The sequence below is a fragment of the Centropristis striata genome, chromosome 2 (assembly GCF_030273125.1).
Source record: "Centropristis striata isolate RG_2023a ecotype Rhode Island chromosome 2, C.striata_1.0, whole genome shotgun sequence".
Taxonomy (NCBI): Eukaryota; Metazoa; Chordata; class Actinopteri; order Perciformes; family Serranidae; genus Centropristis; species Centropristis striata.
This window is the reverse complement of record NC_081518.1, coordinates 27529309-27541881: the sequence shown is the minus strand read 5'-3', so window position 1 is coordinate 27541881 and position 12573 is coordinate 27529309. Positions and strand designations below refer to the sequence as shown.

The 12573-nt window shown below is 39.6% G+C and overlaps 1 protein-coding gene across 1 annotated transcript in view; it reads left to right on the top strand.

Annotated features, from left to right (window-relative positions):
• The window catches only part of trip4 (thyroid hormone receptor interactor 4), a 99049-nt gene that overhangs the window by 1937 nt on the left and 84539 nt on the right, over positions 1-12573 (top strand). The window contains exons 2-11 of the mRNA XM_059355945.1: positions 587-768; positions 1615-1745; positions 2378-2596; positions 2696-2774; positions 3335-3440; positions 3580-3795; positions 3983-4112; positions 4637-4833; positions 5672-5796; positions 5900-5991. Coding sequence (XP_059211928.1) covers positions 587-768; positions 1615-1745; positions 2378-2596; positions 2696-2774; positions 3335-3440; positions 3580-3795; positions 3983-4112; positions 4637-4833; positions 5672-5796; positions 5900-5991 — 1477 coding nt within the window. The remainder of the gene's footprint in view (positions 1-586; positions 769-1614; positions 1746-2377; positions 2597-2695; positions 2775-3334; positions 3441-3579; positions 3796-3982; positions 4113-4636; positions 4834-5671; positions 5797-5899; positions 5992-12573) is intronic.

Genomic DNA, 12573 nt, shown 5'->3' with positions numbered 1-12573 from the left:
GACACAAGTCTAGTGCAAGAAATACAAGAAAATATACTTAAAGGCAATAATATACTAAAGGCAATATAACACAATCAAAAGTGACAAGAATTTAAAAAAAAATGTAAAGCTCACAGTGTATTTGGAATGAGCGCATGGACACAAACTTATAAGAAGAAGAAAAATACAGAACTACTGAAGTATCCATAAAGTATCCTTAATACATAATAATACGTTGTTTATATGTTTACATCAGGCGTTGCAAGAAAATGGCTTGGAGAATCATTAAGGATCCCAACCACCCAGACAACGACCTTTTTTGCCTGTCGAGGTTGAGAAGAAATGACTTGCTACAGCTGAGCAGCACTGAGAGGCTCAGGAAGTGCTCATTATAGTGTACAAATTAAAGGAACTGATGAGATTACATGTCACTGGAATTGTGTCTTATTTCATGTGACACATAAATTTAATTATTGAGAAGCAGACCGCCACCACTACACAGATATAAAGCAGGAGTTTGTATTTCCTTTTAAGGTCTTTAATGTTTTTTAGCCTCCATTTTGACCATAAATGTTATTAAATTAGATGGTGTCATCCTGCTTTCTAGGTACATTCTGTCCATTGAAAATGCTGAAGAGATCGAGGAGTATGTTGGAGACCTGCTGCAGGGCACAGATGGGAGAAAAGGGATGTTCATAGATGAATTCCTCAGCAGATGGAAGAAGACTAAAAGACAGACGGCAGATATCTCAAGTCTTTTTCTTGTCAAAGAATCTTTCTCATCACCAGGTACACCAAAAAATGTCTGATATCTGCCAATGAATGTATCCTGATTAAAATCGAACATGAAATACCTCCCAGCCATTAAAAGCCTACTATGAAACTACTTTGCATGCTACTTGAGCACTTCTAAACATTTACATTTAGTCATTTAGCAGACGCTTTTATCCAAAGCGACTTACAGGAAGAGTAAAAGCAAACAATCAAGGTATAGTGCAATAAGAGCTATTAGTGCTAGTGACGATTCTTTGAGGAGTAGAATTATCATGTGGTCTAGGAGAGAAGATGCTCTCTGAAGAGATGGGTCTTCAGGAGTTTTTTAAAGGTAGAGAGGGACGCCCCTGCTCTGGTAGGAACTGGTAGTGTGTTCCACCAGCGGGGAACAAGAAGTGCAAAGAGTCTGGATTGCCTTGGACCAACGGGGGGCAGAGCCAGGCGCCATTCATTGGAAGAGCGCAGCGGTCGTGAGGAAGCATATGTCTGAATCAGGGCGTTCAGGTAGGTAGGAGCAGTACCGGAGACAACTTTGTAGGCCAGCATTAGAGATTTGAATTTGATGCGGGCTGCAACAGGTAGCCAGTGGAGCTCAATGAGCAGCGGAGTGACATGTGACCTTTTAGGCTGGTTGTAGACCAGACACGCCGCCGCGTTCTGGATCATCTGAAGCGGTTTTACTGAGCAGGCTGGCAGGCCTGTCAGGAGGGCATTACAGTAGTAATTGTAAACATTGTAAATGTCTAAATTCTAATGATTAAATATCTTTTGAATAGAAAATTGAATTACAGAGATCTTAAAAATGTTCTAAAATGTGCTGTAAAAATATTTTGTCAAAAGCAATTTGCTCTTCTTTCCTAGATTCACAAGACATGACCAAAGATACCCAGAAGAAGTCTAAACGTAAAGGCCGTAACAAACAGGAACTGCTGACTGTGAGCCAAACAGAACCTGAACCAGAAGCCGTCAAAACCCCCATTGATCTGATGAGGGTGAGTACACGCCAGCCTAAACATTTAATCTGTTTATAACTGCTCTCTGCTTTTCTGTACCAGTTTTTCTTCTCGTGCAGAGAAGCCACGCTCTGACTGATCTTGGACCAGTATTTATTGTCTTCTTTTCACTAACAAACACTGTGAAAAACTAATATAAAATGAATACAGTATTCCAAACACAAGCCTTGTTTGCCTTCTGACCAGAAATTCTGAAGTTTTACTGCTTCTCTTCATGCCCCCTTTCCTGCACTTAGCTTCATTTAGTTCCTAGCAGAACACACACCTTTTCTGATTGGTAACTGAGCATGTGAACACAGCATGCTGCCCTCCCAATGTAATTCACAGACTCGTCCAGTAGGTGTCGCCACTATCTCAGAAACCAAGTTAACAAAAAAACTACATGATTGCAAGGCAAACAACCAACATGATAACAAAGGCATTCAGATCTCCTGGATCAGCACTTTTTCTGTGACAGCTACACTATTATCACTTGTTTTATTTCATGGAGGCAGTTCTTATGGATTGAGTAAAATGATGATCCAAACCTTGTGGGTTTTTTTATTTATTGTTTACCTCATTTGTTTCTTTCCTCTCGTGTTGTTTTCTCTCTTTGTTTGCTACTTTCTCAGGCCCAAGAACACAGCGGTAGTTCTTCAACAAAGAAGAAAAGTAAGTTTGTCAATCTCTATGCTAAAGAGGGACAAGACAAGCTCTCTATCTTACTCCCAGGCCGGCATGGCTGTGAATGCCTTGCCCAAAAGCACAAACTCATCAACAACTGCCTCAGCTGTGGTCGCATCGTGTGTGAGCAGGAGGGCTCAGGACCCTGCCTCTTCTGTGGCAGCCTGGTACGTAAGAGTTTTAAGGCCTTCGAGTCCTTGTGGTGCTCACAATCTTTATTTTCTAGTTTAGTATTCTTTACATACTGTGGTTTATTTCTGATTCAGGTTTGTACAAGAGAGGAGCAGGAGATCCTGCAACGAGACTCCAACAAAAGCCAGAAACTAAGAAAGAAGCTTATGGGAGGTGAGAGTCAAAACTAGTCAGAATTATTAAATATGAACATCAGGGTTCACACAAAGTCGTGAAAGTTTGAAAACATTTTTAGTTAGTTAATTTTTAGTTTATTTTCAAGGTGCTTAGATTATGCTTGGATTTGAGCATTTTCCTGCAAAAATGTTTGATTTTTAACATGATCTAGTTTTTTATCTACACAAGAATTTATTTAAACAAAAAATATTTAAATAGTTAAAATCAAACAATCCAATCAAGTAAAATATCTGAATGAGCTTTTCAATGATTTGTCAGAAAAGTTATTTTGTTGTGTTCATTCATCATTTTTTATCTCTTATTCTGGAAATTAGAAAGCATTAAATAATCATGGTCAAAACATGAAGTCAAAGTTGAACTATATTTTTCACAGCTGCATATATAGTAATAATTTAGATGTGAAGATAAAGACTTTAAGTCTAGAAATCTTTGGTTTAGCTACCTTGAAAGTGCTTGAAAAGTTGTACGTACCCATTAATATCTATGAAATAATGATGTGGATCAATGCTATGAATTTGTTTTTATTTTGGCGACAGACGCAGCAGAAAGAGATTATCTCCCACACCAGGAGGCCAAGATGAAGGCTGGCCTGGAGAAGGCTGTCCAGCACAAAGACAAACTGCTGGAATATGACAGGAACAGGTATCATAAATCAAGCTAAGAGCTTCACGAGAATAGATGGTGTACAATGTCTACTCTTTCCCTGCACAGTTCAGTTACTGCAGCAGATAATCATGAACCTCGCTGATAACACTTACCTATTTATTTACTTCAACTCCAGTGTCAGGAGGACGCAGGTTCTGGATGATGAGTCGGATTACTTCGCAACTGATTCCAATCAGTGGTTGTCACCTGGCGAGCGAGAAAAGCTGAGAAAAAAGGAAGAGGAGCTTAGAGAGATTCGCCATGCTTCTCGCAAGGACAGGAAGATCACGCTAGACTTCGCTGGAAGACAAGTGATCGATGAGGGAAACAACCTCAACGAGTACTACAACAAGTAAGAAGATCTGACACCGTTTACTGTCTGAAAGGGCAGATTTATGTGTTTTTTAAAATTTGATATTTATGCTATTTACCCTTGTTTATACTGATCCTTCTTTCTGCTATCCACTTACTGTACTTCCTCCATCATGGGACTAATAAAAGTTTATCTTATATTAAACATGTTTTCCTTTTCAAATTAGGTTGGATGAGACTGTCATGGCTATGAACAGCGGATCTATATCAAAATCCCCCAAATATTCTCAAGGAAAAGGTGGAAGTCAGACCCTCGGAGACCTGGTCAACCCTAACATAATGCAGTCTGCACCAGAGGTATCGAATACATTAGAAAACTCACTTCTTTAAGTTTACTTTTCACTAATTGCTAGGGTTTTCCTGGTGTTGACTGGTTGGTTTTTGCTTTAGATGTTCCAACGTGCATTGCGTTTTGATATATTTCTGTTTATATTTCTCTGAATGCGCCTTGCACATAGTTTTATTCCTTTATTCTATTTTTATTTCATCTTATTTTTGATGTTGCTGTAAAGCATGTTGTAACCTGTGTTTAAAAAGGTGCTGTATAGATAAAGCTATTATATTATTTATTAATATTTATAGTGGGAGTAACAACAGTGTCACCCTTTGGTATGTTTTTCAACACTGCATATATTTATTCTTTAGACTGCTCATTTGTACTGATATCAAAGTTAACTGGAACATCAGTATAATGGTTTGAAACTGACAGCTGTTTCTCCCACATGTAGCCTGAGTTTACACCGTTCCATCATCAAACTTGTGCAGATGGTATTCAAACAGATTCTCCTAATGTAAGTGATGATAATGAATGCACTTTTCAGTGGGTGGATGTTGGAGGCGGTGAGAAGCACAAGAGAAACGTTAAGCAGCAGGGAAAGAGCTCGGCCGAGGATAAAGGAGGAGAAGAACGTCAAAAGTTGCGTCTCCAAGACAAAGAACTGCAGGAGATGTCTGACGGGGGCTGGTGCCTCAGCATGCACCAACCGTGGGCCACACTGCTGGTCAAAGGCATCAAGAGGTGAGGGGCAACGAAGCCCTAAATGAGATAATAAAATAATGTGTTATTTTTTATGAATTAATTTCAGATAATGTGACCCCATACATCACTGAACATACAGCCAGCTACAGCAGCTTTGTAAACAGAATGCAATAGTATGTTTGGTCCAGTGATGGAAAAACTACATTTATATTGATATTTATTTATTTATTTTTTTCATTAATTACTTTATCAATCCCACAATGGGAAATTCAACCTCTGCATTTAACCCATCATTTCCCACCCTTTTTTAAATTTATATTTAAATCAAATTATTTTATATATTATATATTATTTTATATTAACTACATTTATTTAACTTTTGATAGGAGAAAACTGTCCTACTATACATGTACTTCAAGCCTGAAATATCTCCTATGAGTAAGCAATTAAGTCTGCTGTGGACTGCAGGGCAATTTTGAAGTTAGAGAACGGGGATTTTATGTCATATTTTTTAGTTATGGCCGTTATTACATATGAAAAGTGAAAAAAAAATGTTCTGTAAGGATGGGGAAATAACAGAGGTGTTGCCATTTAAAGTCTATAATGTCTATCCATTGATTGACTCATCTACCCGAATCCATTTGAATATTTTTCACTGCAAATTTATGTGATTAATTTAGATGAATGAATCACAAAGCATGTCATTAATTAGATTAATTATTTTAATTGCTTGACAGCCCTTCTTTGGGAATGAACCAAATTTCAGTACTTACCTAAAAATCCACAATTTAAAACTCTTAAATACACTTGTTTCATGTCAGGCCTGTGACACTTTGTGTGTGTGTGTGTGTGTGTGTGTGTGTGTGTGTGTGAGTAGGGTTGAAGGTCGAACTTGGTACACATCCCATCGGGGTCGTCTTTGGATTGCTGCTGCAGCTAAGAAGCCCACTCCTCAGGAGATCTCTGAGGTGGAAATGATGTACCGCCACATCAACAAGAAAGGTAAACACACTGTTCACAGAAAACCACAAACAGACTGAATACTGAAAGTGATTTGCTTCTAGATGTTTGACAACAGCGTGTTCTTTGATTGTTTTCTGTGCAGCGCCCATGTTTCCCAAAGAATACCCCACTGGCTGCCTGTTGGGCTGCGTCAACGTGACTGACTGCCTGTCGCAGGCGCAGTTCAGAGAACAGGTCAGTGAAACATTAAACCATGCAAGAATTATGAGTGTAACCCTGTGGACCCCAGGCAGTTTCGGGGGCACTTTTTTGGCCGTGTCACATTTTGCTCACTGTGGCCTCGTTTTTCACTCTATTATATAAGTCCTGCACCTCTATGATAACAGAACAATTAGGCTAGGAGTAGGGAGAACACAGAAATCTCTTTTGCGCAAAATTAAACAGTTATGATGCCCTTAACTAAAAATAATAATAATAATACATTTCTTTCTTTTTTTCTATATATGCACAACATATTTCAAGTGCCCTGGAGTGCTACAAATAATGGAAAAATATGAGGGCTCCACATGCTATACAAATTTAAATATTTGCATTTTTAGTACCTTACATACTCTCTCATCCTCTCCTCTCCGATCTGTAAACAGACAATGGTTCAGTTGAAGTTTCACTGAATTTTTGTCACATGATTGTTGGTCTCAGCCGATCCACTCATGACTTCCTAGTTGTGCGAACAAGAGCAGAATTTATTGGTTTTTAACAGGATCTGGTTAGTGCAAAAGGTTTGTTTTTGGCAAAATTTCAGAGAATACATTTGGAATAAAAGGAAGAATTCGAGGACTGAAAATAATTTTTTAAACAATTTCTGGCTCTGATAAATTATGTAATTTTAGATTATTATCTATTATTTAAAGATGTGGGTCACAGTTCAGGTTTGAAACAAGGCTATGTCTCATAACAACCCTAACAAGGCGTGAGGGGAAATGATGGACAAAAAGAGGTGAATAAAAGTGTGAAATGATGCCACATCATGCTGCTGTGATGCTTTGCAATGTTAATTTTGTTCCATCTCAATGCAGGAGTATTTTATTTTCTAGAACTGACTGTCAGTGCTTGCTTACTTTGTGATCCAAATACAAGTAGTTGGAAAAAAAATAGGCAAAAATGTGTAATTTGCTTTTGGCTGACTTGGAGGAGGTCTGTTTGACGCTGTTGTTACGTTGTGTTGACTGTTAGAAAGCCTGTCCTCCCCCTTCTTAAAACGTTTCAGTCCCTCTGCCTTTGGAGACTTTGCTAAATACCAAATTCTGTCTCATCATAGGTAATAGTGTTGGAATTGCATTTCAACCAAATTTTAACTCGCAGACCTCTTGCATAGTCCATAGTGGTTTCACAGGCATCCAGAAACTTATTTTATGAAAGACCGCACACTACAGGACAAAAAACGAATGCAGTCTAATAGCTTAATTATCCTCCAGAAACACTCTAATGCGTTTAACTCATTGTGAATTACTGCTTTATGGTTGCTTTGAGAAAATCTGGACAGTTTTATGTGACATTCAACTATCGACCCTTTTTTTTATCTGGTATTTCTTAGAAATGTTACTGAGAAATGCTGTATTTGAGTGAGATGACCATGCATTTTGTACCATGTAAAGACTGCTGCAATACCACCGCTGACCAGCAGAGGTCAGGATGCACCTTTTCACCAGCATTTCTCTCTGCCAGTTTACAGTATTTCCCACTAGAGGCAGTGTGCACCACAAGAACAACCACTAAAGCACAACTACAAGCCCTCATTATACCACTTACCTCCCACCAAAGAGGGTTTTATATTTACATTACACTGGCATCAGCCGATTGTGTTTATGCAGCATACATTTGCTGCAAAAAGGGCAGTATGAGGGAGTGTGCACCACAGGAATCACCACTGAAACACAAATCCAAGCCCTAATTACTGCGAGTTACCTCCCACCAAAATGGTTTATATATATATATAGGCACACTACATTGGAATCAGCCTATTGTGTTTATGCAGCATAAATTTGCAGCAAAAGGGTGCAGTTTTGTCTTGCAGCCACAGAAGACATGAATAGCAAAGAGCACCCTCTGATTGCTAATAAAACAATAGAGTGCACTGCTGCTTTGTGTGCCTTTTATTTTATGTCTTCCATGAACACTTAAAGTGAAATCCAGCCTTAACCAGAATCTTACAAGGACTCTGGTGTGACTCTGAATATGTGATGTGGCAAAATCTGGAGGTGGAGTATGGTCAGTGCTGCCTTATTGGACTCATAAATAGTGCATTTGAGCTTTTAAACCCGCAAATTATTCTAATTAATTGCAAATACACCCCACTCCCCATTAAGTCATCATGTGTATATAGAGTCACTCTCCCATTTGCTGTCAATGGAACACATATAAACTTAATTACATTACCATCCTCTACTTGCCTGTTTTGCCTCCGGCTTTGTGAGAGACTTCTCTGTCTGAGGTCTGTCTGAGTCTCATCCTTTTACAGTATAGTACCGTACATTGTTAATGCAACCGTGATGATTAATCAATTAGTCGATCACCAAAAAAGTAATAGCCTGCTATTATAATAATAAATTAGTTGTGTCAATAATCAGTCTGCAGTGAAATGTTGAAAATACTGCACATTGCGCAAACATGCCCCAACCCTGCGAAGCTACTCGCCCTCATACACATGTACACACACGCTCAAATGCAATCATGACATGATGAGATACTGAAACGTATCACATTTGTAGATTGCACAGGCTTCTGTTCCAATTCAAAGCCATGGAAAAAGCAATGATCCCATTTCAGAATGTACTTGTGTTCTCTCTGCACACACGTTTTAACATGCGTCTTCCTGTATTACGACAGTTGTCTCATTTGTCTGTTTGGATTTTTTTTTGAATAAGAAAAAAAAGCTTTAAAATGTGTGCTGCTACATGGTTTGCATTCTGACTGCTGGGACCTGTAAATCTAAGGGCTTTCCCCTTTTGTACTCTGTCCTCATTCTCTCCTCCACCACTCATTCCACCCAGGGCTGTAAAATCATGTTTGCAGGCAGTGTGACTGCCCTTTCATCCTGTGAAAGGGTGTGTGTGTGTGTGTGTGTGTGTGTGTGTGTGTGTGTGTGTGTGTGTGTGTGTGTGTGTGTGTGTGTCCACTTGCACAGAGCAGCCATAAATAACACCCCCACCCAACACAAGGCCCCTCAGAAAAAAAAGAAAGAAAGGCAGATGTAGAAAATAGTGAAGCAACTGGAGAAGAACAGCAGTACCAAGAGCCTAATGATGGTGCTGAACAGTATGTTAGTGCCTATTCCAGCCACCATTTTGACAAAATAAGCAGAGACTATTAGCTGTTTAGCATGTCAAGCTTGTTTCCTTCCATGTAAGCAGAAGAGTGCATGTTGTGTGAGTGCATAGTAGCACACAGCTGAGCTACTGGGCTGGGCGAGTGGGTGAGGTGTAGGATTTACTGTCCTGGCTGGCAGTTGTGGGTGGTTAAAAGGGGGGTTGGTGAAGGACAGACAGCCATTATTCTTCAGGCTCTTCTAAATCTGCCCCTAGTGATGTATGAAATATTTAGAGAAAGTGGAATGTGGGTGGATCAGGAGAGCATGAGAGAAACACTATGAACGCAGTAAATGTTGTAAATATTTGAATATCACTGATCCGGTGTGATGGCAGTCTTTCCCCTGCTGGGGCGCTGTTGTACAAAAGAGAGCCCAGAAAACCTGATACCCTGCTGACAGACAGTGAAGAAAGACCACCCCAGGCTGAGCAGGATTTCCATCTGCTTGACTTGGACCAATTCTTTCCCTCATTAGAAACTGACTGGTGTATTGATCCATTCTCCCCATAATCTCTCACTCCTCCCAACTCCCCAGCCCCCGTACTACTGATAATTGGCCGGCCATTATGATCTGTGCTCTGTCTCTCCACCCCTACCCCCCAGTGCTCACTCAGCAACGGGGTGGAGACGTGCGCCTGACCTGCCGACTGCAGAAGACATTGAAGGAGGGGGGGTTGGGAGAAAGATAGGTATGTCACGGATTGAAAATTTGGATGTTTTTGCTGGAACAGGCAGCGTGAGATAATTAAAAAGGATGAGTAGAGAGTACCAGCCAAGCTAAGCAGGTTTACGGGTGGTGGATATGCTGCAGATGGTTTACTTCACACATACAAATGACACTCAACTGTCCAATATTTTAAAACTGAGCATAAATTGAAGCTATATTTTGAGTACAACAATTGACTACACATACACAGAGCCATTCTCATTCTTCAGAGTGTTTGACAGCACAGGCAAAGGCACATCACACCCCATACAGAGCTCGAATCGCACCATCAACTGACTCCTGTGGTGAAAAAATTGATTGGATCAATCCACACTCTTAATAAGGGTCAGATTTATTTCTCTGTTGCAAAGACCGTATCAGCGGCTGCAGAGCTGCATGTCTTAGTGAATACAAGTCAGAAAAGGTCTAGTCTATTGGACAGGCATGCAAGAGCAAAGCCACTGACTGTTCAGTGCTTTATTGATTCATACGAAATGACTACAAGGACAGGAAAGCAAAGGCTTTGTGTGTGTATTTGAACTAATATTATCTAATCACAGCACCCTATGAACTTCCTGATTATGAAATGTTGACATAGTAATACAAACTGGAAGTTTCAACATTCACACAGGTTTGTGAACAGTAATGCAGACTAATGTTTCACAGATAAGCATGTTTTCTTAGCCTCAGGTCTACTGAGCTGACATATAGCAGCCCCTCTGGCACATATGTGTATCAGATAGACACATATTTGAGACATGGCTTGTACTGGATGGTTTATAGCGGTCGTCCCCAACTGGTCTAGACTCAGGTTTCACATTTCCTTGATCAATAAGTCATGATCCACTTACACGCTATGCTAACACAAAATGAAGAAATTGACAAAAGGCTATTTTTAGTGAGGACTTTTGGACATGTCACAGGGAAACGTGTAAATAATTAAATTAATGTTGCCTGATTTACGTTTAGCTGCATTGTTTTTTAAGGTCCTGGTGTTGAGCATGCTGGCTCACTGTTGCACTCTCATGACCTACTGGAAACCCCTTCCTACTATGTTAAGACAAAAAGTCATTTTATGGCTTAAAAAACAATGAGACTAATAAAGCTAATGAATATATAACATCACTAGAACTACTTAAGGACATTTTTAACAATATGGTTAAATCAGCAGGACTCATAATACAATGACAAAAGAAGAAAGAGTGAAAATACTTAATTATCAAACATTATATATAGATATATAATTTATGGTCTTGTAGTGAAGTTAAAATACTATATACAAATTATTTTTATCCTTATGTTGTGTTTCTTCTCATGCTTTGTTTGACCATTCCTACTGTAGGTGACCATTTTGTTTGCATGTACGGAGCAGTATCATCTGCATACAGTATAATCTGCATGGTGTGTATGAATCTAGCTGTGGAAGCCTGGAAACCAGTTGAATCCAAGGATGATTGATATGATGATTGGCATCCAGCACAATGCACAAAACTCAGGTCAAACCCTGAATCTAAGCAGCACTGATTCTCTTACTGCGTTACCTATATCATGCCTCAATTGCTTTCAGAAACACATTTTTGTGTACTGAGTACTGTAGCTGTAATTTGATAGTCTCTGACCAGGCTGCCTTGTTTTTCCTGCTTGAAATTGGAGCAAGCACTGCCCCAACTTTATATACTCAGTGCTGCATCATACACTTTGTTACTCTGATTGGTTGGGAGTCATATTTCGTGGGTCTGATTCGTTGTAGGTTTATCCTAGAGCATTTAAGTTTGCCAGGCTACATAACTGTATTATCTGCATACATACAATGTATATAACGTTATCATCTGCATACAGTATCATCTACATAGCGTATATCTATACAGCAGTGTCATCTGCATACATTTTAGTGCCTGCATGAGACCATAGCAATCAGCATATATACTGTAAAATAGTGTGTGCTAGTAGTTGACCCAGATTAAACTCTAAAGGAACACTGATAGAAGTTTTAAGTAACATTTTTAGCAATGAAAAATAATAACGAAAATGCATACTAAATAGATAATGATGGAAATTGCTAATGTGTCACATAGCCATTTCAAAAGCTTTACACAGAGCCATCATAATGCAATCATTGTCTAGTCTGGATTAGATATGCTCTAAGGCTCCTGCTTGTATTATCTCAATCTCTATGTATCTACATCTGTGCTTATACTTTTTAAACTCCTTTAAGTGTTTCTTTATTGTATTGTTCAGCTTTGAATAATAGAATATACTGTATACAGACTGCAGCTCAGTAGATGTATGCACACCAGCACATGCCGCATAACTGGAACCATAGGCGCCCAGCACATCACACAGCTGCAAGCTTAGCCACTTATCTGTTAAAAGAAGTGCTGGTTTCTGTGGAATTCCATTTGTGCGAGCTCTCCCTCTGACCTCCAGAGTGGAGCTCCCGTGCTTGTTAGGCCGGCTGGAAGCTCGGACTGATGCCTGCGTTTCCTTGTGTGGTAATGTGATATTTATATGCTGAAAGCCTTCCTGCCAGCATGCCCCCCACACACACACATGCACACACACACTCATAGGATATATTGGATGCATTCCAAAGGAAGGTAAGTCAGGCAATGCTATTTTTTCTTCCCTCTTTTTTTCTGTAACATTGCGTGAATCCATAGCAGTGGCTGCTCCCCTCTCTTCCTGCTCCCCTCCCCCCTCCCCCCTCCATCTTCATATTTTTTTTCCCTCACTTTCTCTCTAAC